Source organism: Syngnathoides biaculeatus, chromosome 5, assembly GCF_019802595.1.
Source record: "Syngnathoides biaculeatus isolate LvHL_M chromosome 5, ASM1980259v1, whole genome shotgun sequence".
NCBI lineage: Eukaryota > Metazoa > Chordata > Actinopteri > Syngnathiformes > Syngnathidae > Syngnathoides > Syngnathoides biaculeatus.
The window spans coordinates 4,702,980-4,730,961 of record NC_084644.1 but is presented as its reverse complement, the minus strand read 5'-3'; the positions used below and the strand labels follow the sequence as shown (position 1 = coordinate 4,730,961).

Here is a 27,982-nt window from a genome sequence, read left to right as displayed (position 1 = left end):
AGCCTAGCGTTCCTGTACCTCTGCCTTCTCGGACCGCTTACACCGTGTATGGCCTCACCTTTGAATAAAACTACACCTAACATCATGCCCTCATCTTGGAGTCCTGCATTTGGGTCCAACCACGCGCCAGAGCTTCGTGACAGATTTAGATAGTTTTCGAGTGACGTCACACGCCTTCCGGTTTAGGGAACGGACGCCATTTCGGATGGGTGAATTTGAGTAAACGAACCGTAACCAAGCAGAAATCATTTCAGAAAGGCGTATGAATGGCGGCGCACTGCTACGTTATCGGTTTCTCAGACGAAAGTGGCCGTTGTGCAGCGTCTTTCTTTCGACCGCCAGCTGTGATCGAGAACCAGTGCGAGAAAACGGAGCAGTTAGCGACCGAACGGCGACAACCGTGGCGGTCTCGTATCAGCAGAGCCGATCTAGCAGCCAAGTCATTCCCTTATGTCAGAGTTTGATCGGAGCGTTTTGTTCTTTATACTCGTGTGTGAATGCAACGCGTGTCTCTCAAAATCGCTATTTTCCGTCAGCCCATGAAAGCAACTAAAACTGAACTGAATTCTCACCCCCGCCTATCATGAATCCGTCTTCATATTTATTTTATCGTTTCACATACTCTGTTTGCACTTGTTCTTCTCATCCCCCAGTGATCGTTATGTGCACATGTTTGCAAAAAACGAAAAAAATAACAATCTACACCTCTTTGGTTGGTATAATCAACATGATTTCACACAATGCTGACTGTAATCACGCGATACATATTTAAATTGCATTGTGCGGTACGCTAACCTTTGCGGCGTGCTTACAACGGATACCGCCGCATGACGAACGCAGCCATTGATGAATTGCTTGTAGGCCTCCAGACCTTTGTAATTCTTTACTTGGTCCACGGTGTAAACGCTTGTCGAGAAGAGGAGATTGTTGACGACGTCTGGATAGGTTACCGACGCCCGCAGTTCGAAATTCTTGCTCCATTTGTGTTTCTCCAAGGCATACGGGTCGATATTGTCGATCAAAGCGCACTTCCCGTCGTAACGGTTTCTTGAAATAAAATCTCGTGAGCCCCGATAACTTTCCAAAGTCTTGTTAGCCACCGTGCGTCACTTTTAACAGTCGTACAGACATTTGTAACTCCGGTCTGTATGCAAAAGCGATAGAGTCAACGGCGCGTCAGTCGAGTGAACCCATCCAACATGGCCGCTTGCCCCGGATTTAGTCAGATGGTCGAAAACCATCTATTAATGCGCTAATGGAATGGCCCTCGGTGGGTGCATCGGAAGTCTGGTCTTGAAAAATCGCTGCATTCGTTCACATGGATTGAAAGATTGAAAGTCCAAAATCGAATTACAATAATCACATATTCTAAAAACATGCAGGGGTGTCCAAACTTTTTTTTTATTCCGAGGGTTTGCGTGCAGAGAACTCAAAAGTGGCAAACGCCGCTTTGACAAAATGCTCCCTTTACATGTATTTACATTGCATCATTGCATCCGTGATGCGTTTCTCTCCAGACGCGCCCGTGAACGTCGCCGTCGACTACGAGGCCAACGTGCAGGAGGGCGGGGCGGTGCGTCTGAGGTGCAGCTCCGACGCCAACCCCCCCGCCAGCAGCTACGAGTGGCAAAACGACCGCGGCGCTCAGCTGCACAGGGGCGGCGTCTTCATTCTGACAAACGTCTCCAGGCACGCGGACGTCCTGTACTGCGTCGCCGTCAACGCCGTCGGCAGAGCGACGTCGTCGCCCGTGCGGCTTGACGTGACACGTAAATAGACGATCGAATCGCTTTTGTCATTATTTCTCATTATTATTATTTGATTATCGTGATTGAATGCTTAGAGCACAGGTGTCAAACTCAAGGCCCCGGGGGCCAGATCCGGCCGGCCACCTGATTTTATCTGGTCCGCTAAGGCAACTTCCATGATTCTTGTGAAAATCTGTACCAAAATGTCCAATTGTTATTTATCCATCCATCCATTTTCCTTGCCGCTTATCCTCACATGAGTCGCGGGGACTGCCGGAGCCTGTCCCAGCTGTCGACGGGCAGGAGGCGGGGTAGGGCATATGGAGACAGACAACAGTCGCACTCACAATCACACCTAGAGGCCATTTTTAGAGTGTCCGTTTAATGTTGCATGTTTTGGGGATGTGGGTGGAAACCGGAGTGCCCACCCGGAGAAAACCCACCCAGGCACGGCAAGAACATGCAAACTCCACAGAGGCAGGGCCGGGATCGAACCCGGGTCCTCAGAACTGTGAGGCCAACACTTTACCTGCTGCTACACCTTGCCTCCTTGTTATGTATCATAAATGATAACGTTGAAATATTATAAGCTTTTTTTTTTGTTGCCAAACATGAACAATAATTGAAAATAATCCCATTACCGTTTCTTTCTGATTCCAAAACTAGTTCATAAATTTCATATCTAAATATGATGAGATGATTAAAGATATTTTTGGTTTCAGAGTCATAAGGGAAAGCGTAACTACAACTACAACTACAGCACTAACAGGGTCAGTTAAAAAAAAAAAAAAAAACTGAGACGTGGTGGTAACACAGCAGCAACATGCTCGTGCCGCGCTGACGCTAGCGCGGCGCTACCAGGGCCGTTTAAAAAAAAACATACCGGTAAAAGTCACTGAGACATGGTAGTAACACAGCAGTAACATGCTAGCGCGGCACTAACAGGGCCAGTTAAAAAAAAAAAAAAAACATACTGGTAAAAATCACTGAGACACAGCAGTAACACAGCAGTAACACGCGAGCACAGCGCTAACAGGACCGGTTTAAAAAAAAATTTAAAATACCGGTAAATGTCACCTCCTTGGCACATATATTCCACCAGTCTCACTCTTACCTTTTCCGCACGAGTGCCCCCTTGCGGCCGTTAGAAAAAAACTGCATCACCGCGTAAGCCGCAGGTTTGAAAGCGTGTGAAAAAAAGTCGCGGGTTGTAGGCCGGAAATTACGGTCCACAAAACAGACCTTCCTTTTAAGGGCACACGCAGGTCTACAGTTGTAGTTTCTCGGTATGTTGATGGTGACCCAAAGTGGAAAATTTGGTCAGAATTTTGCTGATTTCGTCTATTGCAGGGCTGGTTTAGGAACATAAGCAATGTACACACTGTATTGGTTGCTTGAGACCAAGTGTGTGTGTGTATATATATATATATGAGATTGTAAAATATATATGAAAAGTACCCAAAAATGTGGTCAGAATTTTGCTGATTTCGTCTATTGCAGGGCTGGTTTAGGAACATAAGCAAGACGATAAACGATCGCGTACCAGATATGCAACCCTTTTCTCTGAAACATTAACGATTAATAATCCATTTAGTTATGTTGATCAGCCCGTTTACAGTTTGTAGGGCACATTTTGAGGCTATTCTTATCCCGCAACATTATTATTATTTGCGCGTGGAAAATGATAAGAATGTAAAAGACGACTTTCTCCACACTTTGATGTCATTTTTACCAGACGCTCCCGAGATCAGGAGCGTCTCGGGCTGCTCGTCTGACGGGGAGACGGTGAAATGCGTGTGCATCGCGGAGTCCAGACCCCCCGGCGACGTCCGCTTCCTCCTGGCCGACGCGGTCCTGCCGGGGCCCGCCGTGGAGCGCCACGGCGCCATCACCATCGGCACGCTGCGGGCTTCGCTTCCTCCTGCCGAGTTCGTCTACTGCGTGGCCAACAACACCGTGGGCAGCGCCAGCGCCGCCATCGCTTTACCCGTTCGCAGTACGGAAGAGCATCTTTCATTTATTTGGATCACTGCTCTGAATGACATAAACGCAAATCGTTTCACACTCTGTTCTTATCTTTTCTTTTCTTTTCTTTTTTTTCCAGTCAAGATGCTGTATTTTTATATAACTGCAGCTGGAGCTGCTGTGATCGTGACGATTCTCTTCATTGTGATTGTAAAACAGTGGTAAGACCTCGCAACAGTCGACCCTTCAAAGTGGAACGGGGCAAAAAGGGCGAAATAGACATCGGGGGAGTTCAAGCCTTGAGCGTGACTCCAGCCCAGGCCGGAGCACGAATTCCATAACAACTTTGAAGCCAATGAGGAATACGAGAAATCAAATATCGATTACTTGCACTAACTCACTCGAAAGGATCCATCCGAAAAAAAATTGATACAATGAGGCACGGCGGAGCAGCTGGAAAGCGTTGGCCTCACAGTTCTGAGGTCCCGGGTTCAATCCCGGACCCGCCTGTGTGGCGTTTACATGTTCTCCCCATGCCCGTGTGGGTTTTCTCCGGGCACTACGGTTTCCTCCCACAACCCAAAAAAACAGGCAACATTAATATGACACTCTAAATTGCCCCTAGGTGTGATTGTGAGTACCCGCGTTTGTCTCCATGTGCCCTGCGATTGGCTGGCAACCACTTCAGGGTGTACCCCGCCTCCTGCCCTTTGACAGCTGGGATAGACTCCAGCATTCCCCGCGACCCTTGTGAGGATAAGCGGCTCAGAAAATGGATGGATGGACAGTGACGCGCCAAGTTGCAGACATGCAGGAATTGCTGCAACTTCGTAGCAGTAATACCAACAAGTGGGCACAAGGTGGCAGTACAGTATCGCTCTGCCACCTTTTTAGTTACTTCTCGCTTACAACTGGCTGGCTTCACAGTTGAGTCCATCCATCCATTCATTTTCTTAGCCGCTTATCCTCACAAGGGTCGCAGGGAATGCCGGAGCCTATCCCAGCTGTCAATGGGCAGGAGGCGGGGTACACCCTGAAGTGGTCGCCAGCCAATCGCAGGGCACATCAAGACAAACCGGTTGAATTGTTAACATTGAAAAGTTACACGTCCATCCATTTTCTGTTTGCCGCTTATCCTCACGAATGCTCCACTTTGACAGTTTAAAAGTCAGTCGGCATAATATTTTGACTTTGGAGGTTCCACTAAAATGATATCCGTTATATTGGGGAATTTCTCTGACACAGCAATCTGTAGAAACGATTCATTTCAAAAAGTCATTGCTTTGCAATGTGTTGACGTCAAGGGCGGCTAAAATAAGAGCCTACGAGAAGAATAATTGCAAATAATAATAACATGTCAAAAATATGATGTTCCCAGCAGGGCGAGACGGAGGGACGCGCCGAGCCCAGATCCTCGGCGTCAACCCGGGAACTCCCTTCAAACTATCACGGGAGCGAGGTTCAAACGTCATCATTCTCATTTCACTTTTGTTTTCGTCGTGATGGAAAAATTTCCGCCACCTGCCATTCCGCAGCAGTTCATTTGTCATTTTCATGACTTTTTCCTCCCCCAGGAAAAACATCGCGTGTTGTGCAACGCACAGCAACAGGTACAGTGATCACGTTTACGGCAACATGTATGAGGTTTGTTCGTACTTCCTGTGAGCTATTTCAGTTCGTGCCTGCTCGGAATAAATGGAACTTCTTTTTCTCGCAGGCCGAGTCGATAGACTGTCAACCGGTTTACGCCAATCTGTGAAACGGACCTCAAGTAAAGAACGGCCGCGTTGTCTTTTCTACTTGTCTTGTTGTGTATGTTTCGACAAATGTTTAATATTTTCAGTGCAGGCGGCAAGGTAGATCACCTGAAAAACCGTTGGCCTCACAGTTCTGAGGTCCCGGGTTCGATCCCGGCCCCGCCTGTGTGGAGTTTGCGTGTTCTCCCCGTGCCTGCGTGAGTTTTCTCCGGGGACTCCGGTTTCCTCGCACATCCCAAAAAACATGCAACATTAATTGGACCCTGTAAATTGCCCCAAGGTGTGATTGTGAGTGCGGCTGTTTGTCTCTATGTGCCGTGCGATTGGCTGGCAACCAGTTCAGGGTGTAACCCCGCCTCCTGCCCCGGTGACAGCTGGGATAGGCTCCAGCACTCCCCGCGACCCTCGTGAGGATGAGCGGAAAAGAAAATGGATGGATGCATGGATTTTCAGTGCAGGTAACACAGTTTTTTTTTGTGTGTGTAGCATTTGTGAATATCCCTGTGATTGCTGCATTTATTTGTCAATTGTACTGTGCATGAGTGCCTCAATTAAAAGAGACGTATTATTCAATTGTGCCCAATTTCAAACAGTTGCCAGGTTTAAAAAAAAAAATACAAATAATGGTCGCTGGCTGACATTATTTCGTCAAGTTAACATACGGTAAGGAATGAAATTACGTTTCACGTTCACATAATTGTGGTTCAAATCACTCCATTTTGGTGAAGTGGTTCTGTCTCTCGCTGTTGGCTTTCGGTGAGTAATTATGATTATGAGTAATCAAGGTTGCAGAACATGAGTAAGTGGCGTATTGGGAAAGCATACAATGAATAATGGGGAGTTTCTGCTAATCACGGTGGCTAGTTTCCTCCCACAAATGCACGTATCCATGCTTTTATCTCAAGAAGACTTGACTATTGTAACGGTCTTCTGAGTGGACTCTCCAAAAAGAGCATGAAGCAGCTGCAGCTCACTCAGAATGCTGACGTACACGGAAAAGTAGAAATGATTTCCCCGCATAGTCATTAGGGCAGGAGTCATCAACCTTTTTGAGGCTGAGGGCTACTTGGTGAGAACTGATTGTACGAAGGGCTACATGACTTGTTTGCAGAAAACGTCAGTCATAGTTCATTATACATACATAAAATATTTTGGTTTTAATTGCTTTGTATGGTGTGACTTTACAGGTATTTTAAAAATGTAAATCGCAAAAGCAAGTCAGATTCAAAATTTAAAGCTGCGGTATTTTTAGAACATGCCTCGCGGGCGCCTTAAATTGTCCTTGCGCCCGCGGGCACCGCGTTGGTGACCCCGCATTAGGGAGGATTAGAGAATGAAATTCATTCAAATCAAGGGAATACATTGAAATCATTCGCTCATTCGCTACAATCTAATCACTGCAATATGATTTTTTTTTTTGTAATGGGTCGCTCATCGGACAAATGAAAAATACTTTTCACTCGTACACTACTCGGGAAGAGTTGAGTAGTCTTTTAACTGTTCAGAAGTTAACAGATCACATTCAAATTTTTGACCGAATGGAAATCACACACAGCTGGCATCATGTCAACTTTGAAATGGAAAAAAAAAATGTCATCAGCACACGCTCGGGCACAAGAGAAACACGATTTGGTTCATCCGCTGAAATGACTGAATGAAAAAGCTCTTTGCTGACCGGAGTTATCGATAAAGTGCATGCGAGAGAGCGATCGGGAGAGAGAAAAAAATTCATTTTTGAGTGACATGTGACCATTAAAAAGCGCTAATGTAAAAACACCTGAAACTTACTGCACGGTGTTTTCTCAAGTACGAAGTGCGCTGAAATATACAAGTAAGTCCAGGCAGTGACAAAAACATCGACATTTTCACTTCCATGCAAACACAAGTTGCAATAAATCCAAACCTCTGTGCAGGTACCTGTTTTTTTTTTTTTTTTTTTTTTTTTTTTTTTTTTTTTGCTGTCCTGCTCTGTGCAGCTTGCTTGTGTGTTTGTTTTGTGTGTGTGTAGCGCACTAGTTACCTTTGCTGGTAACTCGTTCATTTAACAATGGAGCCACTCAATTAGTTTTTGGGAAAAGTAACTAGTAACTACAACCAATTACTTTTTTCAAAGCACTGGTTATTGCTGTAGCATAATTACATCATACCAGATCAACGTCAGCATTGCGTTTCTGACTGGATTAAAAAACAAACCATTTTATATCCTTTTGTTTTCTCGTGTTTCAACGGAAATGAAAGATATTTTTGCGCCACAACTCGCGTGCCTAAAATCAACAATTCCCCAGAAATGGAAATAATGCATCATGGGCATACAGCAATGCACTCACCAGCCTAGCATACTCTACTAAAGCATACATTTTAAGCAAAAATTTAATATATTTGTCAAGTTATTTAATGATTAAAACTATTTCAACTACACATTTATTTCTACTATGCAGTTTATCATCAGAAAAGCTAAAAAAAAAAAACCCGCTTTAAAAAAACTATTTTAAGCTTGGAACGCATTATTTCATTTTCCATTCATTGTAATGGGAAAACACTCTTTGGATTTCGAACATTTCACTTCTCAACCGGCCTTCTGGTACGGATTGTGGTCGAGAACTGAGGGACTACTGTATTGTTTTTTTCGTGACCATCGTTTGAAAACGCCTTTCAAAAAAAGTTACATTTAATCTCACACTTGGTGAGTGAGCAGGCTGTTTGTATATCAATGTTGAATTAAAACAAAAAATAAATTGATTTTTTTCACAATATCGTCTCTAACTTTGTATTTAACTTCGCACAATCAAAGGAGTACTCGGGTCAGAATTTTGCCTCAAAATGTACTTTTGGATCTCAAATTTATGATTAATCGTGTGTGTTTCGCTTAGTTGTGTTTTGTCTATGTTGTTTTTTTGGGAGGGCTCGCAACACTTTTTCTGACAGGACAACAGCGGCAAAAGAAGCACACAAATGTGTCCGTCGGAAGAAAGACGGCGCACCCAGATGTTTTGTGCAGGTGTCGGACGCGATGCCGTTTTCGGGAATTTACTCTCCGGATTCTAGTCCGACGAAATTACAATTTCTTTCTCCGGAAAGGAACAGAGCAGAAGTTTCATAAGTGGCCACGACACAGGAAGTGAGTTGACAAAGCCATTGACATCTTGTGCAAGAGGCAGAAAGACAACTCCCCCACTACGACACTAGGAAGTCATACACAGTGCTAACTTTTACAAAAAAAAAAAAAAAATGATTACATACAGATATGATTTCGTCGCTGAGAAAAAAGGCCAATACGGTTTGTTTGTGTACCTCATAACATTGTTTACTATTGCAGGGAGTCCTCGGGTTAAGACGGTCTCGACCTAAAACGTTTCGACTTTACAACGCCCGTCCCCGTCCGCCATTTTGTGTGGCTAACGCTTGTAGGCGTTTTGTCAGTTTTCGCCCTCCTTTGTAGAAATTATCGCCCCAAAGAAGAAAACTGTGTCTGTTCGCAATGCTTCTGCAGCCAAAAGAACGAAGCTCAAGTTCCTAAAAAGTTTGGAGACCACCAAGGCTTCAGTCGGTCGACCGTGGTGACAATTATTAAAGACAATTGTTTTTTTAAAAAAAAAAAAAATATTTATTAATTTATTATTTATTAGTTAGGGTTCCGTTCCTCTGTCGGATACAATGATCGCAAAACAAGGTTCTTTGATACTCGTCGAGATGGAGAGGATTGAGGACCAGGTTCCTCCGCGATAGCGAAGCGCAGCCTCCCCTTCTTCTTCTCCATCCGGCTCTCAGCAGTAATGCTAAGACTGAAGTCGAAATTCGGGTTAAGTCGCTACTCTGGGAACGGATCTCAGTCGTAGACCGAGGACTCCCTGTATGTAGTTCAGTGAGCACAGTATGCAGCTAACGGTTAGCATTGCCACAAGGCAAAGCATGAACATCTTTAAGGTGTTGTTACATTTGAGGTTTTTATGCAAAATGCAGTTTTGAAATCCATCCATCTGTCTTCTACTACTTATCCGAGGTGGGGTCGCAGGGGAGCCCGGACTTCCCTCTTCCGGGGCGATCCTGAGGTGTCCCCAGGGTCTCTTCCTGGTGAGCACATCTGGAACACCTCAACAAGAAGGCATCCAGGATGAAATCCTCAAAGAAATCCTCAATCCCACGCCCGAGTTTTTGCTTCAGTGACCACCAAAGCTGCGTTCCGCTTGGCCAGCGGCTACACATCAGTTGCCTCAGGATCCCCACAGCCCCAAAACGCCCGATGGGAGTCCTTCTTCATCTTAAAGGTACCCGTCACCACTGGTGTCTCCCGTCGGCTACTGGGATTGTCGCCACGATGTGCACCGACCACGCCTCACTAATCGAACCACGGAAGATGCTCCACTTGGACTCAAAGTCCTCCGCCTCTCCTGGGATGTGGATGAAGTTTGGCCGGAGATGAGGGCTGAAACGTCTTCGGACAGGAGTTTCCACGTCCCTTGAGCCGGGGATCGACCGGTTCGCGCTGCACCAGACCCCCATGGCCCCTCCCACAGGTGTTGAGCCCATGGGGGGGGGGGGGGTCCACGTGTCCCTTTGGGACTCTGCCCGGTCGGGCCCCTTTGGTGCAGACTCGTCCACCAGGCGCTCGCCTTTCAACCCCACCTCCAGTCCTCCCTCCGGAGGTAAGCAAGCAAGCGTATTATACTTCAAAGTTAAATAGAACTGAAGTGTACCCAACATCCATCCATTTTCTTAGCCACTTATCCTCACGAGGGTCGCGGGAGTGTACTAAACAAAAATATGAAAAAATGCACAGGCATTATTCATAGCTACAAAACTTCCATTTTCTTCTTCCAGATGACAAATTCTACTAGTTTTCTACTAGTCTACTAGTAATTCAGGGATTCTTTTGCTTATCACTAGTGGGAGCCCGCGTACCACAAATGGTATTCGTACTACGTATAGGCTCCAGCATTCTAGAGACCCTTGTGAGGATAAGCAGCTTGGAAAACGGACGGACGGACATCGAGAATTCAGTGCGGCCGCGCAACACACAAAAAAAGGTCTTGAATGATACCTTATGTCACAGGTGTCAAAATGAAGGCCCGGGGGCCAGATCCGGCCCGCCACATGATTTTATGTGGCCCGCAAAGCCAAATCAATTCCGTGATTATTGTAAAAATTTGGACCAAAATTTCAAACGGTTAGATAGAGAAATCCGAAGCGCGTTTTCCCCTCTTGATTTCTGATTCCAAAACATGTTCATAAATTGTCGATGTAAATGTGACGACGAGATGATGAAATATTTTTCTTCCACATTCATAACGGCCCCCCCGAGGGAAAACCGGAACAACAGCGTGGCCCGCGGGAAAAATGAGTTTGACCTCTGCCTTACCTCACAGCTACCCAACGGTCCCATTTTTTTTTTTTTTTTCAAAACAAACACGCGTCACGTATTTGTTTGCTCACAAATGCGCGGGCAGCCACCTTGTTTATTGATCAGCCGCGTCTGAGTAGCTGCGTTCTTTGGCTGGCGGACGTCAACAAGCTCGTGTTTCATTTTGCGTGAACAACGTTTTCATAGATATTTTCTTTGTGACGCTCTCCTCGAGCCATATCTGCGCCCATCTGGCTTGCTGCCTGCTGCAAAGGAATTAGCCACAGTTAGCGTTAGCCAGTTTTTAATAATAATTTGCCAGGGATGAATCTTACCTGCACGTTAATATAAATAGGTTCCTCCACGACCTTCCCGGCGGGAAGACTTTTGTTGTCTTGTTCATTTTCTTTTCTAGAGAACGGAAGACAAAAGCATTGAAAGAGAGTGTGAGATCAAAGCGTCACGTGACTCTCTTTCAACAACGCGACCTTTGACACCGTTTCGCCGCTCAACGGGAGCCACGCAGTCGCACAAGCGCCCGCGACGTCCCTGCAACGTTTTGAAAGTTTGAAATGTACTTTCAAAAACAACTTTAGTGGCTGGCCACACCTAATTTTTAAAAAAATAAACATTTAATTGACTGGGGCGGCACGGTGGAGCGTTGCCCTCAGAGGTGTGATTGTGACTGCGACTGTTTGTCTCCGTGTGCCCTGCGATTGGCTGGCAACCGGTTCAGGGTGTAACCCCGCCTCCTGCCCGTTGACAGCTGGGATAGGCTCCAGCACTCCCCGCGACCCTCGTGAGGATAAGCGTATTATACACCAAAGATAAATAGAACTGAAGTGTACTAAACATCCATCCATTTTCTTAGCCGCTTATCCCCACGAGAGTCGCGGGACTGTACTAAACAAAAATATGAAAAAATGCTCAGGCATTATTCATAGCAACAAAACTTCTTTCTTCTTCTTCCAGATGTCAAATTCTACTCGCATTTAATTCGGGGATTCTGTTGCTTATCACTAGAGGGAGCCCGCGTACCACAAATGGTATTCGTACTCCAGATAGGCGAAGAAAATGGATGGATATTGTTGAGCCATGCCTAAATTTGAAGCGGCGTTCACGCTGTGCTAAAGTTCGAATCAGAAAATACTCACCAGTTGCTCAGTACCTGAGTAATTCTTTCCAGTGAGTACTTCTACTCGAGTAATTACTTGACTTTTTATTTTTACTCAGCTTCAAGTAAAAGTAAGGTGACGGTTACTTGAGTACGATTTCTGCGACGGTAGTTTCGTCTCGGCTGATACATACCTCGTGGCTTGTTTTGGCAACCCTCTGCTGAAGTTTGCATAATATCCAGACCCCTCCCTCATTAACGATTGCGACCTGGGGGGCGTGGGGGGGGGGTGTAGATATACCTTAATTATTTTTGTGCTGCAGCGTTGGCCATAAAAGATGCTCAAAATGGACAGAAAGGTAGACGAACGGAAAGACAGTGGGAGAATAATAGCTAGCTAGCTGATTGATTGATCGATCGACGATCAATTTTCGCTCACCTCGCGTGCTTTTTCCAAACGAGTAATCCGGCGGCAAGAAGGATCACAACCGCTGCAAGGGGGACAAAAACGGCAGTGTAGATCGTTTGTAACCGCTTCCTGTTCATCAGATCTGCCAGGAAAATGCAAGCGAACGTCGATAAAGACGCGACGTGCAAATGGGGTTTTCGGCGAAGGTGCTGACGTACTTTGTGGATCTACTGGAGTGGGTGTCGTTGGGAGAATCGCATCTACAAAAACAAAACAAACAGGAAAAAAAAAGAAACAAAGCAGCAACTAAAATGATGATTTGATTACACCGCAGGTGTCAAACTCAAGGCCCGGGGGCCAGATCCGGCCCGCCACCTGATTTCATGTGGCCCGCGGAGTCAAATCTAGAGTGTCAATTTTGATTATTCTTGTAAAAATCTGTACACAAATTTCAGATTGTCATATATCATAAGTGATAAAGTTGAAATATTACTCGTATTTTATGTCTTACCAAGCATGAATGGTTGAAAAACACATTACCCCTGATTTCCGATTCCAAAGGTAGATCACAAATTGATGATGTGAATACGACGAGACGATTAAATATTTGTATAATTTCACAGTCATGACGGGGCCCTCCGAGGGAAACCGGGACCACGATGTGGCCCGTGAGGAAAAAAACGAGTTTGACACCCCTGGGTTACACCATCAGTCTTCAAGATCTATGAATGGTTTATTACCTGGATGAACCAAGACCGTGGCCGCATCTTGGCCTACAATTGAAGTTGCAGCGAAAAATGATTCAATAACATAACCACGGCGACAACATTTCTGCCACGATGCTCACCACGTGCAGATATAGTGACTCTTTGGTCCCAAAAACTGTACTTCTCCTTTCCGACAATCCTGAAGTAAATAACCAGCTGATCGTCTAATAAACTGGAAATCCCGAGGGTGCAATTCCTGTCGTTTCCATTTCCGGACATCGTCGTCTTTCCTTGGTACTTCTTCACCACAAATGTGTGATTGGGGTGGTAGAAAAACGCGTTCTGGTCGTTGTCGTAAGTATTAAACGCGCTCCTTTTGGGGAGTTTCCAGAAGAGCTGAAGGTCGTCTGCGTGGTGCTCGGGCGGGTAGCTGAACGTACACGGTACGATCACACTTTTGCCTTTCTCTGCAGTGATGCGTCGGTCGACTTTCAAACCCCACGTTTCGCCTGCAGGTAAAACCCCACCCAAATAATTCTCCGATTTAGGTGCAGAATCTGCGCGAGACCACCCGAAACGGACCACGACGTCACCCACCTTTTGAATGAGAGGCCAGGATCAGAATCAACGCGAGCTCGGTCAAAGGCCGTAGACGTTCCATCGTAGGCGTTCCAACTCCGAGTCGAAATTCTTGTTGAATTTGGACGACGCGGTCCGCTACATGTGTTTGTTTTTACACAAGCACAATCCGCGGATAAAGACACGGCTCATTGGAGTGCGTGTTCAAGTGCGAGATGAGAGGTTAGTGTTCGCTGATCCTGACGGTGATGTGAAATTCTTGGGTGTGTTTCCTGTTGCTTCGCAGCGGTGAATTAAAAAAAAAAAAATAAGGAAGTTGGAACAGTGAAGTGAATGGTCGCTTTCTTTTAAGGTTTCACAAAAATACACGAGAACATCGACAGTAAATGTTCCATCCTGTCGTGTTGCTTTGTTTTTGTACAATGTGAAAATGTAGTTTTGTAGTACTTTGTTGAACAAAGAACTTTGTATGTGTTAGTATTAAGCGAGTAAGTATGAAAAATGAACCTCAAACGCTTCAGAGTACAGAGTACCAAGAGAGGAAACTGTAGTACTGCATGCGCAAGTCTGGTGTGGCGGAGAAATATGTTACAATAGTACAGGACATGTATGAGGGCAGCAGAACAGCGGTGAAATGTGCCGTAGGTGTGGCAAAAGAATTTAAGGTGGAGGCGGGACTGCATCAGGGATCCACGCTGAGCCCCTTCCTGTTTGCGGTGGTAATGGATAGGCTGACAGGTGAGGTTAGACTGGAATCCCCTTGGACTGTTCGCAGATGATATTGTGATCTGCAGTGAAAGCAGGGAGCAGACGGAGGAACAATTAGAAAGACGGGGGCACGCGGCTGAAAAGGAGAGGAATGAAGATTAGCTGAAGTAAAACGGGATATGTGTGAGGGGTGGAGGAGGAAGTTTGAAGCTCCAGGGAGAAGAGATAGCAAAGGTGGACGACTTCAAATACTTGGGGTCAACAATCCAGAGCAACGGTGAGTGTGCTAAGGAAGTGAAGAAACTGGTCCAGGCGGGGTGGAAATAGTTGGCGGAAGGTGTCTGGTGTTCTATGTGACAGAAGAGTCCCCGCTAGGATGAAGGGCAAAGTCTATAAAACAGTGGCGAGGCCGGCCACGATGTACGGATTAGAGACGGTGCCGCTGAAGAGACAACAGGAAGCAGAACTGGAGGTGGCAGAAATGAAGATTTTGAGGTTCTCCCTTGGGAGTGAGCAAGAGGATGGAGCCGCCAGGCAAAAGAGCGAGAGAGAGGAAGACCAAAGAGAAGGCTGATGGATGTTGCGAGGGACGACATGAGGACAGTGGACGATGCACGAGATGGGCTTACATGGAAAAAGATGTGGGACAAGCCGAAAGGAAAAGAAGAAGAAGAAGTACACGTTACTAGTGAGGCAAAAGTACTCGTGGGTATTTCGGCACTACTAGTGCATGACATATACACCTTTTGCCTTGTACTACTTATCCAGCGCAGTAGTTTCAGTGAGGTTTCACCATGTATCATTTGTCCAAAAGTGGCACTAGAAGTGGAGAAATGTATTGCATAAGACAGTGATTCTATTAGTTCCCCGAATTGTCTCATGGTGACAAATAGTGTGCGAGTAGCTGACCTGAAGATGGACATCGAGGACAATGATGTCGATTAAATGCTCAAACGGGAACATGAAGGTGCTTTTTGTGAAATACACCACTAGGTGGAGGGAGACGTTCACAAGTCCAGAGTGAACTTTGAATCCAGTCGCCACCGAGAAAGTAGAGTCCGTGGGACCCCAAGGTTCAGTCTCATGACGCCTCCTTCAGAGTGCAAATCTACCGTAGGCAGAAACTCCTAAAAGCAACCTTGAATGATATCCGAGATGCTCGCCGGCTGTGACGCGTGAGAGGTTCGGCGGCTGGCTGACGGCGCGCGAGGGCCACCCGGATGGAGCGCCTGACTTCAGCCGAGGAGGAGAGCAGCAGGGGCGGCCGTCGGGAGCCGGGCGTCCGCTCCCGGAGGAGGCTCGCCGGGGTCGGCTCGCCCGCTCTGGCCGCCGCGCGGCTCACCTTGCCCGGGGTCATGGACGCCGAGGGCAGAGTGGACGAGTCTCGGCTGAGAATGCACATTTTCCAAAACGGTATCGATTCTCTCCTGATGATTATGAGGCTGATCAAATGCTTCGATTGCTTCCTGCCACCTCGCTTGATATATTATCTATATTATCCCTCAAAAATCAGCTAAAATTGATCTGAAAATGCCAACATATTACATCTTACATCTGTTGTAATCGGCGCAATGTTGGAACAAACAGTTAGATCGTTGGCCTCACAGTTCTGAGGACCGGGGTTCAAATCCCAGCCCCACCTGTGTGGCGTTCGCATGTTCTCCTCTGCGTGGGTTTTGTCCGGACACTCCGGGTTCCTCGCACATCCCAAAGATGTCCATTAATTGAAGACCCTAATTTGCCCACTGGTGTGATTTTGAGTGCGGCTGTTTATCTCCATGTGCCCTGCGATTGGCTGGCGACCAGTTCAGGGTGTACCCCGCCTCCTGCCCGTTTCCAGCTGGGATAAGCTCCAGCACTCCCTGCGACCCTCGTGAGGATAAGTGGCAAAGAGAATGGATGGATGCATGACTATATAGGCAGGTGGCATGGCGGGGCAGCTGGATAGTGTTAGCCTTACAGTTCTGAGGTCCCGGGTTCAATCCCGGACCCGCCTGTGTGGAGTTTGCATGGTCTCCCTGTGGCTGCGTGGGTTTTCTCCGGGCACTCCAGTTTCCTCCCACGTTCCAAAAAATATGAAAGATTAATTGGACACTCTAAATTGCCCCTCGGTGTGATTGTGAGTGCGGCTGTTTATCTCGCTGTGCCCTGCGATTGGCTGGCGACCAGTTCAGGGTGTACTCCGCCTCCTGCCCGTTGACAGTTGGAATAGGCTCCAGCACGCCCTGCGACCCTTGTGAGGATAAGCGGCGAAGAAAATGGATGGACGGATGTGTGAGGCAACCTATCGCTGCCCTTTCCGGATAAAAATAAAAATAAATCATACATACAGGTATTAGACGTTGTAATGATTCAAACTGAACATTACTACATGGGTGTAGTCAGAATATTTGATAGCGCCTTCATGAAAGCGAGCATTTCAACATTTAAAGCGCCGGCGGCCACCCGCTAGAAAAGTCGCACACGCCTTGCGGCTCCATCAACAAAGACTCGATTCTGGTCACATGTTCAGAGGTCGAAGCGCTTTTTCCCTCGAGAGGCAGTCAAGTGATGCTTTGCCCACATTGTCCGGGCAAACTCTCAAACACGGAAACTGCCCTCAAGCCGAGTTGCTATGAGAGGAGAATGGCATTGAGAGGGAAGGCAAGACTTAAAAAAAAAAATAATAATAATCACATGAGTTGGAACAAAGATGCTCAGTGAAGCGTGTGGAGCTAAGAAATTCGGATTCATGATTGCGAGTTGGCTTTGTGATGTGGATATTTCTTGAGAAAGGTGGGAAAATGCTCCAGCAACATTAACCAGGGACAGCAAATGTTTTCCTGGGTGTGCTGAGATATTAATTATGAATACGGATGGAGGAATTTAAGGAAAAAGGATGAAAGCAGCAACGGTGCAAAATTCTCGATTGCGTAACACAGCCTCTCAAATCCTCTGGAAGCGGAGCAAAGTTCAGAGCTTTATCCCTGATCTTGTTCCACTTCATTGATTTCCTTTTGGGACTTGCTTTGACGGTGACGGCTGAAAAGATTTGCAATATTTTTAGTAATTATTCACAGTTGTACACATTCCAAAAGCGAAGGGATGGAGGAATTGCACAAACTGATATTACGTTCAGAGAATTCAGAGGGTCAACTATTGTCTTTAATGAAGCCGCAAGACTGTCATCTCACCAAATTTCACGTTTGACGTTTCCCTTCATGAACTTTTTACTCTTGTTGTTAAAATTTTTTGAAATATTACATTGCGTGTGCAGTTACTGTGTAAGTGACTTACTTACTTACTACAGAAGAATTTCGCTCGGTGCCCAGGTGGCGTGTCCCCCACCGAGCGCGGCCTGGCGTGGCGCTTCCTGTTCGGGATGTACCCGTGCGGCTCCACCGCGTTAGAGCGCCCTCTGCTGCAGGAGCAGCTGGCTGTGCGCTACAAGGTCATGAAGGCCAAGTGGCAAAGCTTCCTCCCCGCGGCCGTGCAAATCCACCTCAACGGCACCGACGGTAAAAAGCCCGAAACGTTCTCAATCGCTTTCACGCAGAAGCAAGTTCGCCGGGACGACGGCTGTCCACCGTTTGTGTCCGGCAGCTGAGCTGGTGGCTGCTGTTGGGTATTTTCAGCAGAGGCAGGAACTGGTCCAGCGACAGGCTTCCAACTTGAGCGACGAGGTTCAGGACAGGGTGACGTTTTTGGAACTGCAAGCGCAGGTTTGTTGACTGGGCTCCTTTTTTGGGGGGTTCATGTATGATAACCCGAAAGGATCTATCCAAAAAATATGATACAATGATTGATGTTTGGCGGCACGTTGGATCAGCTGGAAACCGTTCTGAGGTCCCGGGTTCAATCCCGGACCCAGCCTGTGTGGAGTTTGCATGTTCTCCCCGTGCCTGCGTGGGTTTTCCTCCGGGCACTCCGGTTTCCTCCCACATCCCCCAAAAAAATGCAACATTTATTGGAGACTCTCAATTGCCCCTAGGTGTGATTGTGGCTGTTTGTCTCGATGTGCCCTGCGATTGGCTGGCGACCAGTTCAGGGTGTACCCCGCCTCCTGCTGGGATAGGCTCCAGCACTCCTCGCGACCCTTGTGAGGATAAGCGGCCAAGAAAATGGATAGATGGATTGATGTTTCTTGGGTCACGCTCCTTATGTCGCGTTTTAATGTTGGTGCTACCAAGGCCATTCTACTTCCTCTTCCATGTTGTCGATCGCAAAAACCTCGATGGGGTTTCCGCGACGTGATCGGTAAATAAAAGAAAGCAAAGCACAACGCCACTTCGCTATCAGTCCAAGTAAAAGAAATGCGTCAACTGGTTTCGGAAATGTGACACGTCAATAACACGTCCTCTGCGCATTTTCAGATCTTGTTTGAGCGTGTCACGTTTGACCGGGAAGAACTGCAGGAAGCCATCCGAATTATTAACAAAGACGTTCCAAGGACCAGCAGAGATCTGAGCTACTACCAGTACGGATTTCCAAAAGTTATTGTTTTAGTTTGGGAGCAAAATTTACAGGAATTCTGCACCAATATATTATGTTGTTAATGTTTCTGAAGGTACATATTCTTTGAGAACTGTCATGAGCCAGACTCCCCTCTTGGTCGTGGTCCAGTCTGGCTCATGACAAAAACTGTCGAATCTTGTGAAATTTGGATGAAAATGTGCGGTGTATATGCAGGGTGAGAAGATGAATGCCAAACCTAGTTTCATCCAGATTTTATAATCGTTAAAATTGAACTTGGATACGACAAAATAAGATTCAGACTCCATTCACATTTATTGTCTTTGTATATGTGCTGTATTTCGTTCACTTTGGAATTGTGGGTTAAGGTGACGTTACTTTATTGACTTTTCGACATTAAATAGCCGATCCAAAGGATGGGCTCGTTTCTCGGTCTTTTGTGTCTGCTTTCAGAGGTGAAGGTTCAGGGAATCTGTTAGTGTTGAGGGACATCCTCATCACCTACGCCGCTTTCCATCCAGGTAAGGAATGAAGGGAGGACTTAGCGTCATTTTCTCCAGGACCGGCTTGCCTCCAACGACGTTTTTCACTCGCGTAACCACGCAGAAGTGAGTTACGCCCAGGGAATGAACGACCTGTGCAGCCGATTTCTGGAGGTCATGGACTGCGAGGTTGACAGTTTCTGGAGTTTTTCGTGCTACATGGAGAAATTCGCCAAGGATTTCCGTGAAGATGGTCTGCACAGAAAAATAGGTGGGGTTGCCTTCAAGCGGCGACCTGCGAGTTGTTTCAAACTGAAAGAGAAGTCGATGGAGTTCCCTTGAATGTCTTCTAGAGTTGGAGGCGGCCCTGTTAAAGGAATTGGACCCTCAGCTTCATGTCCACTTGGTCACAGACACCATGGAGAGCTTCACCTTCTGTCACAGGTAACACTAAACCGCAGAAGTGTGTAACGTTGTTCTTCAGGCTTGAAGGGAGCCCCTCTTAAATCAATGTTTCAGCTCCTTCCACAGATGTTCAATTGAGTTTCAATCTTCACTCTTTAGGATAGTCCGATGTTTTGTTCATGGTTGTTAGATTTAGTTTTGGATCATTTTTTGGTTATCGGACCCCTTTGACCTGTGACTGAAACTAAGCTTTCTGAGACTGGGCAGCACATTTTTCTCCTCAGTGCCTTGATAGTCTTATTGTTTTCTTTTCAACCATGAAGCAAATCAGTGCAAAACGTACCAAAATGTATTGTATATAATGTCCCCCAGCCAAATTGTCAAAAGTTAATCATGCGCATTATATATAGGTATAGGAGAGCATGGAGGGGGGGGGGGGAAGACTTTCAGACTTTATAAGTATATGCAGCCATCTCGAAGTTATGAAAAAAACTGTACATTTTAATTCTAATATGCCACTGCCACCTAGAGGTGTGGAAAATCTGTCAGCCTACATTTTCACTCCAATATGACAGGGGAACATATGACCGTGTATATGTACAGTTGTGCACATACGTTTACAACACAGGCAGAATTTTTGAAATATATATATTTTTCGATACAATGACTAATGACTGGACAACAAACATCATTCATTTCTTTATGGTTATGTTTTGTTTAATGAGAATGCTTTTCTGAAATGCTCGAGAGTTGCATTTTATTTCCATTAAAATGAAAAAACAAAAGTGTTTCAAGTGGTCCTTCACGTGTTATTTAAAGAACGTTACCCATCTTACAAAATTCTTCCTGGGTTATCAAACACATTAGCACAACCTTGTGTTTTCCCATTTATTTAATAAAGGCATGCCTGTGAATTTCAAAATCAGAGGAAGTAAATAAAAAAGAAAGTAATACCTGTTCAAATCAGGTGCTTAACTATATAATAATTCTTTGAAAAAACTAACAAAATACACATGATACTTTGTGTTTTGATCATATGGGTAGAGGCAAAATCATGTATCGTAAAAATGTATTATACATAGGTTGAAGGGTTTTCCAGAATTTCGAGTTCAACGTTGGGCGTGCGTATTTTACTTGAGAAATTACACTAACCGAGGCACCTTCACGTTTACAGTTCTCAGATCGTTTCTTTGTAAGATTAATTTTGGGGATTGTGAGCATAAAGTCGAAGTGACAAAGCACTCCGGGTTGCGTCTCATATGTTTGAAGGAAATTCGTTCAGAACCACTGGCGGATTTCAGTTGAATCATTTTTGAGTTATTTCCGTGACCGTTGTGCCTTTTTCCTTCTTTTACCAACGATTTATTTCCACATTTATTTCCAAATTTGCACGTCAGATGGCTGCTGCTCGGCTTCCAGCGAGAGTTTGAATACAGCGACGCGCTACGTCTGTTTGAGATTCTGAGTTGCGACCACCTGGAGCTCATTTCCCAGCAAGTAGACCGAGCCCGTTACGAGGAAAGGCTGGCCCAGAAATATTGTACAGGTGGGATGAAGTTGCCGTGAAAGGAACATGAGAAGATACACATAAGATCCAAATATTGTGAATGTATTTTACACTTTTGTGCCTCGTCTGCAGACGACGCGTGTGAGTCGGAGCTGCAGGCCGTCAACACAGACTTTACGTTTGAGCTTTTCATCTGCGCAGCCATCCTCTTGGACCACAGAGACACTCTTTTGCAATGTCGAGATGAAGTTCAGCTGATCCAGTTCACCACCAGGTGAACTCTACGGCATCCCACTTGTAGGTGTGTGATATTTTGCAAGCGATGTGTATTCCCTTTGTCCTTTGCGCAGCCTTCAGGGAACACTGGACTTGAACAGCACCCTGAAGAAGGCAGAGCATCACTTTTTCAACTACTGCAAACGCTGCGCTTGGGACTCCATGAACTGCCGCTGCCGAGCACACAAAACCAAAGAAGAAGACTTTCTCTTCCAGCTCCGCAGTTTGTTTGTTTTAAGATAAGAGCGACTATTTTAGTCCCTGACACCTTTTTTGAACAACGGACCAAAGGCACACATACAGGAACTTCTTTTTCTTAAAACTCCCGAGGTAAATACTATTTTATTGACTGTGGATTATTTATTTGATCATAAAATATTAATTGTGTGCCTTGTTGAGGATCGCTGCAAAGGGTTAATTCAATATTTAGCTACTGGAAGGTGACAGACAACAGGTGGCGTTCCGGACGTATGCTGGTTATATTTAAAAATGACTTATGTAACGAGCGTGGATATCCACGTTTAAAACACTGGCAGAAGGGAGTGGCGGCGAGGGAAAGAAAAAGAAGAAGAACTCAAACAAGCTATTTTTAATTATTCACACCGTGTCCAAAATCCAAACGTTCAATCATATTTGATTTATATATGGCGAATCGATATCTTTGATCTGAAAATGTCACAAGAATCTGATAAAAGAAGTTGTCGGAGTTATAGTGGGAATAAAAACTCGACACACCCCTGTTCAAATGCCAGAAAACAAACAAAAAAAAAAAAACCAAAACAGATGTATAAACTTTTTACATTTATATGATATCTATTTGGATTTTGTGGGAATTTTTTAAATTTAAAGTTACAAGGTCAAATCCACTTTCTTTCACAACGCAAGCATTCCAGTGATTATAATTCCATTTTTCCATTTTCTTAGCCACTTATCCTCATGAGGGTTGAGGCGAGTGCTGGAGTCTATCCCAGCTGTCAATAGGCAGGAGGCGGGGTACACCCTGAACTGGTCGCCAGTCAATCGCAGGGCACATACAGACAAACAGCCGCGCTCACAATCACACCTAGGGGCAATTTAGAGTGTCCAACGAATGTTGCATTGTTTTTGGGATGTGAAACCGGAATGCCCGGAGAAAACCCACGCAGGCACGAGGAGAACATGCAAACTCCACACAGGCGGCGCCGGGATCGAACCCGGGTCCTCAGAACTGTGAGGCCAACGCTTTACCAGATCAATTTATCCATTCTTTAAAAATAAAAATATACTCAGATGTAAATAGGATGGTGCACATGATATGCTTCACAATGGTCAGAAATCAAGGATATAATAAATATATATGTATATCTTATCCCTTACATTACTACACTGAAAATGGGCTTTCCTTTAAAAAGAAAAAAATACTTTTTAACATTCAAACAAGTCAATATTCACTTGTTTTCAATGTGAAATGTTTTATTTGACCAACATTTGTCAAGAATACGCCACAGTAGTACGTTTAGGGCAAGATTTGAACAATTTGTTCCGGTACGGCTACGCCTCAGTGTGGAAAGTAAGGCGCATGAGTTCGACTGCATTTGGGGTGAACGAGAAGAGATATTGCGAGACTTAGCGTAGAAATATGGAGAACGCCTTCCCGGAATAAAAGCTGTCACAGCAGCAAAAGGAGAGGCCGCTTCCCTCCCTGGCACCAAATGTCGAAAGGTCAGCTGTCCCAATAGTTTTGTTTATCGGTGTAGCTTATTTAGGCAAGTCAGAACCTTCTAGAACTTTCCGTGGGGAGGGAGGGAGGGATTCACCTGACACCCATTTTAGGGATCCCCCTGCATGGAGCTCTATATACGCCCGGTGAGCGCACGCACTCGCCCTCTCAGTCTGCCTGGCAGGACGCGGAAAGGAGCGCCGGAGAGGAAGTCAGGGGTCCCCAGCGCAAAAATCAATTCCCAAGTTAACTTTGAACAGCTGACACAACAAGGTAACAGCAACACGACCGTCCGGCCCGGCTTCAAACTTTGTCTCGCTTCATTGCTGCATTGAAAAGCTTTAACTGTCACGTGTGAGATATTTTTTTTTATTTTTATTTTTTTTTTTATTTTAATTTCATAATTATGCTGGCATGTATTATTAACTGCAGGCTGGAACAGAATCAGAAAAAAATAAACATATATTTGGTGACATCAGCCCACTGACTAGGTTTAAATATCGATAATTTATTTAGCTATCAGCTGGATGTTTTGCCTTGAAAAAAAAATAATAATTAAAAAAAAAAATATATATATATATATATATTATAAAGCCAAATAATGACGACATATTATTCATGCCAGTTTTTCCGTGATGCTGCAGTTGGAAAGTTGTGGATGGAGGAGCGACCGAGCTGTGTCAGCATTTTCTTTTCTGCCTTACACAACGGGAGAACAAGTGAAAATTCAATGCGGCTCTGCTCTAACAGCGAAACTCCGACTGTAATTCTAACAGGAACTGTAATTCTACACACAACCCCACAAAAAAACAAACTAATTGGGATGGTCATTTCTGAATAAATCCACCTTTTATGGGTGCGCGCATTTATTATTTAATGGCAGCCTTGCTAATGGTTTTTGCCATCAATAATGGTCACTCCTTTCCTTTTTTTTGAACACGCACCATTCATCTTCACGCAGACACCTCGGCGCTTATTATAGTAACGGTAAAGTATTAGGAGTCAGCTGTCGGAAACGCACACGCCCATCACTCCTCTGGGATCAGTGCTACTGTCGTATGATCGTGTTATGTTTATCGGAGACGAGTGGCAGGAAGGGGAGTGAAAGACACTGTGAGTCCCTGTCGGATAAGTTAATCGTTTAATTTAAGAACACAATTTTATATAGTGTCCGCCAAAAGCGAGCATAGTTATGGTGGTGAAAGCAAAACTGTTCCAGCGCTCGTGTGGCATTTATCCATCCATCCATTTTCTTCGCCGCTTATCCTCACGAGGGTGGCGGGAGTGCTGGAGCCAATCCCAGCTGTCAACGGGCAGGAGGCGGGGGACACCCTGAACTGGTCGCCGGCCAATCGCAGGGCACATCGAGACAAACAGCCGCACTCACAGTCACACCTCGGGGCAATTTAGAGTTTTGTTGTTTTTGGGATGTGGGAGGAAACCGGAGTGGCCGGAGAAAACCCACGCAAGCAACGGGGAGAACATGCAAACTCCACACAGGGAGGGCTGGGATCGAACGCGGGACCTCAAAAGACTCTCTCGTACATCAACGGGACATAAATATTTACGCGTGTGCATGTAAAACAGTAGAGTCCTGAAATGCACTTAATCGTGTTATTGTACCCCAAAGCATAATATTAATATATCCACATGTATCCTTCCGTGCTTTGTTCAGGATGTCTAAAGGACCAGCAGTAGGCATCGATCTGGGCACCACATATTCCTGTGTGGGCATCTTCCAGCATGGCAAAGTGGAGATCATTGCCAACGACCAAGGGAACAGGACCACGCCCAGCTACGTGGCCTTTACGGACACAGAGAGGCTGATTGGCGACGCGGCCAAGAACCAAGTGGCCATGAACCCGTCTAACACGGTTTTTGGTAAATACAGTCAACCACAGTGATACTGATTTCTAGCTTCGCTCAAGTCCGTCGAATAAAACTGATCGATGTCTCATTTTTGGTCCGCGCGCAGATGCTAAGCGTTTGATTGGCCGTCGATTTGACGACTCCGTGGTCCAAGCAGACATGAAGCACTGGCCCTTCAAGGTCGTGAATGACTCGACTAAACCCAAGGTGGAGGTTGAGTACAAAGGCGAGATGAAGACCTTCTACCCGGAGGAGATTTCCTCAATGGTCCTCACCAAGATGAAGGAGATCTCCGAGGCCTACCTCGGCAAAGTGAGACCGTGTTTCGCGAAAGAGAGCCGCATATCATCTCGATGAATGTGAGACTTCTTGAAAACAAATTTTTCTATCTTGTAGTCTGTGACCAATGCAGTCATCACCGTTCCTGCCTACTTCAACGACTCCCAGCGTCAAGCCACCAAAGACGCTGGAGCCATTTCAGGTCTTAACGTGCTACGCATTATCAATGAACCCACTGCGGCAGCCATTGCCTACGGTTTGGACAAAAAGGTGACCACAATATCTCGTTTTTTATTCAGGTTTACGGGTGAGCTATAGCTTTATCCGGATGACTGTGGGCCATAACTGGGGTAAAACCGGGACTGATTGATAGCCAAGTACAAGGATCATATACAAGAACACCCATTTAGTCTTTATTATCCAAGAACATGTTTTGGGAGAGTGAGGTAAAAGAAATAAAACTGATTAGCCAGAGAAAACCAGGTAGCATATCCTAGCAGATCCAGACAATTCAATGAAGTGCTGACACTTAGAGAAGGACACCTGGTACCAGTTTGAAGCTTTCAATTATTCCGACATCCGTATGTTTTAGACTGGGGGAGAGACGGAAAGACAATCGAGAACCCACAGAAAACAGGTGATCCGGAGGGGTCCGTTTTGGATTTTCAACCTCGTACTTATTCCAGGTTGGAAGTGAGCGCAATGTCCTCATCTTTGACCTCGGAGGAGGCACTTTCGACGTGTCCATTCTGACGATTGAGGACGGCATCTTCGAGGTCAAGTCCACCGCGGGTGACACTCACTTGGGTGGTGAGGACTTTGACAACAGGATGGTGAATCACTTCATTGGCGAGTTCAAGCGCAAGTTCAAAAAAGAAATCAACAGCAACAAACGGGCCGTGCGTCGTCTGCGCACCGCCTGCGAGCGTGCCAAGCGCACCCTGTCCAGCAGCACCCAGGCCAGCATCGAGATCGACTCGCTCTACGAAGGAACCGACTTCTACACTTCCATCACCAGAGCCCGTTTTGAGGAATTGAATGCCGACCTGTTCCGTGGCACCCTGGAGCCCGTGGAGAAGGCCCTCAGGGACGCAAAGATGGACAAGTCCCAGATCCATGACATTGTCCTGGTGGGTGGATCCACCCGTATCCCTAAGATCCAAAAGCTTCTCCAGGACTTCTTCAATGGCCGTGATCTCAATAAGAGCATCAACCCTGATGAGGCTGTGGCCTACGGGGCAGGTAGAGCAGAAGTTCTATTGCAAAAATGTCGCATTTTTAAAGACTCGTGCGTTGAATGTGGAAACGCTTTCCAGCTGTGCAGGCTGCCATCTTGGCTGGCGATAAGTCTGAGAATGTACAGGACCTGCTCCTGCTGGACGTCACCCCCCTGTCCCTGGGAATTGAAACCGCTGGAGGAGTCATGACCGTGCTTATCAAACGGAACACCACCATTCCCACAAAGCAAACCCAGACCTTTACCACTTACTCTGACAACCAACCTGGTGTCCTCATTCAGGTAGCACCACACCCACGTTCCCATGTTGTTACCCCTGCGGCATATCACAATCCAACAACGGCCGTTCCATTTCAGGTTTTTGAGGGTGAGCGGGCCATGACCAAGGATAATAACATCCTGGGCAAGTTCGAGCTGACCGGTATTCCGCCCGCTCCCAGGGGGGTCCCCCAGATCGAGGTGACTTTTGACATCGACGCCAACGGCATTCTTAACGTGTCCGCTGTCGACAAAAGCACCGGAAAAGAGAACAAGATCACCATCACCAATGACAAAGGTGCACTGAATAGTCACAGAAACCCAAAAGGTACGCCGCGTGAGAGAATAAAGTTCAGGATTAGAGATGTTTGCTTGTTGCCGTAGGACGACTGAGCAAGGAGGACATCGAGCGCATGGTGCAGGAGGCCGAGCAGTTCAAGAGCGAAGACGAGGCCCAGAAAGAAAAAGTCACAGCTAAGAACTCCCTCGAGTCTCTGGCCTTCAACTTGAAGAACACCGTGGAAGACGAGAAGCTGAAGGACAAGATCAGCCCTGACGACAAAAAGGCCATCACTGACAAGTGCAACGAGGTCATTTCCTGGCTGGACAGGAACCAGGTGCGATTGCAGTCTCGGGTTTTTCCTAATTTGGTCTCATCTCTTTCCTTGCTACTGAATATTCGGTCTTGTCGCTTGTTTTTCCGTTTTTTTAATTCTATGATTTAGACTGCAGAGAAAGAAGAGTACGAGCACCAGCAGAAGGAACTCGAGAAAGTTTGCAACCCCGTCATGTCCAAACTTTACCAGGGGGGCACGCCAGGAGGAATGCCCGGCGGGATGCCCGGTGGCTTCCCCGGTGGAGCTGAAGGAGGCTCTGCCGGACCAACTATTGAGGAGGTTGACTAAACGCCGTCTTTAGGCTTTTCTCGGAACCGTCATCAAATAACAACAAAAACTGTCTCATCCAAAATCAACGAATATCTCCAAAGTGTGCATGTGGATTATTATTCATTTGTCGTGAGATGATTTAGACACGTGCTTTACGTTGGAGCTAAATTAATAGATAAATCAATAATGAATGCATATTCCTAATAAATTTCAAAATTGCGTTGACTTTAGGAGACAAATCCAAACAAAATTGGTGTCTAAATCATGATTGATCCACCGATGATGTGACAAAAGTCAACTCACGTT

At 46.0% G+C, this 27,982-nt stretch overlaps 4 protein-coding genes across 9 annotated transcripts in view; 3 read left to right on the top strand and 1 right to left on the bottom strand.

The window, feature by feature from the left end:
• Positions 1–8,388, top strand: part of LOC133500769 (sialic acid-binding Ig-like lectin 14) — a 27,297-nt gene extending 18,909 nt beyond the window's left edge. The window contains exons 5-10 of the mRNA XM_061819878.1: positions 1,518–1,769; positions 3,484–3,744; positions 3,853–3,934; positions 5,092–5,172; positions 5,288–5,357; positions 5,431–8,388. Of these exons, the coding sequence (XP_061675862.1) occupies positions 1,518–1,769; positions 3,484–3,744; positions 3,853–3,934; positions 5,092–5,172; positions 5,288–5,357; positions 5,431–5,472 (788 nt within the window). The 3' untranslated portion in view covers positions 5,473–8,388. The remainder of the gene's footprint in view (positions 1–1,517; positions 1,770–3,483; positions 3,745–3,852; positions 3,935–5,091; positions 5,173–5,287; positions 5,358–5,430) is intronic.
• si:dkey-238d18.4 (TBC1 domain family member 15) lies at positions 5,840–21,690 on the top strand. Of its 3 annotated transcripts, XM_061819881.1 has the most exons (11): positions 5,840–5,928; positions 8,396–10,113; positions 17,637–17,822; positions 17,908–18,026; positions 18,678–18,781; positions 19,231–19,298; positions 19,384–19,530; positions 19,613–19,703; positions 21,062–21,210; positions 21,304–21,445; positions 21,522–21,690. In XM_061819881.1, exons 2-11 carry the CDS (start codon positions 9,969–9,971, stop codon positions 21,688–21,690), a joined length of 1,320 nt encoding a protein of 439 aa, XP_061675865.1. In that variant the 5' UTR covers positions 5,840–5,928; positions 8,396–9,968. The 3 variants fall into 3 exon arrangements, with proteins under 3 accessions (XP_061675865.1, XP_061675866.1, XP_061675864.1); XM_061819882.1 differs by lacking the exons at positions 5,840–5,928; positions 8,396–10,113 and adding an exon at positions 13,703–13,839; XM_061819880.1 differs by lacking the exons at positions 5,840–5,928; positions 8,396–10,113 and adding an exon at positions 15,410–15,738.
• LOC133500771 (sialoadhesin-like) lies at positions 10,013–13,770 on the bottom strand. 3 transcript variants are annotated; one of them, XM_061819885.1, is made up of 8 exons: positions 13,636–13,770; positions 13,179–13,547; positions 13,072–13,104; positions 12,550–12,591; positions 12,362–12,413; positions 12,117–12,191; positions 11,144–11,219; positions 10,013–11,074 (listed from the first exon to the last, which is right to left on the bottom strand). In XM_061819885.1, exons 1-8 carry the CDS (start codon positions 13,697–13,699, stop codon positions 10,988–10,990), a joined length of 798 nt encoding a protein of 265 aa, XP_061675869.1. In that variant the 5' UTR covers positions 13,700–13,770; the 3' UTR covers positions 10,013–10,987. The 3 variants fall into 3 exon arrangements, with proteins under 3 accessions (XP_061675869.1, XP_061675868.1, XP_061675867.1); XM_061819884.1 differs by having other exon boundaries at positions 10,015–11,071; positions 12,362–12,473; XM_061819883.1 differs by having other exon boundaries at positions 10,018–11,074; positions 12,362–12,473.
• LOC133500765 (heat shock cognate 71 kDa protein) lies at positions 21,642–27,982 on the top strand. Of its 2 annotated transcripts, none has more exons than XM_061819869.1 (9): positions 21,642–21,777; positions 24,822–25,027; positions 25,122–25,327; positions 25,412–25,564; positions 25,981–26,536; positions 26,611–26,813; positions 26,889–27,087; positions 27,174–27,406; positions 27,515–27,982. In XM_061819869.1, exons 2-9 carry the CDS (start codon positions 24,823–24,825, stop codon positions 27,692–27,694), a joined length of 1,935 nt encoding a protein of 644 aa, XP_061675853.1. In that variant the 5' UTR covers positions 21,642–21,777; position 24,822; the 3' UTR covers positions 27,695–27,982. The 2 variants fall into 2 exon arrangements, with proteins under 2 accessions (XP_061675853.1, XP_061675852.1); XM_061819868.1 differs by lacking the exon at positions 21,642–21,777 and adding an exon at positions 23,232–23,419.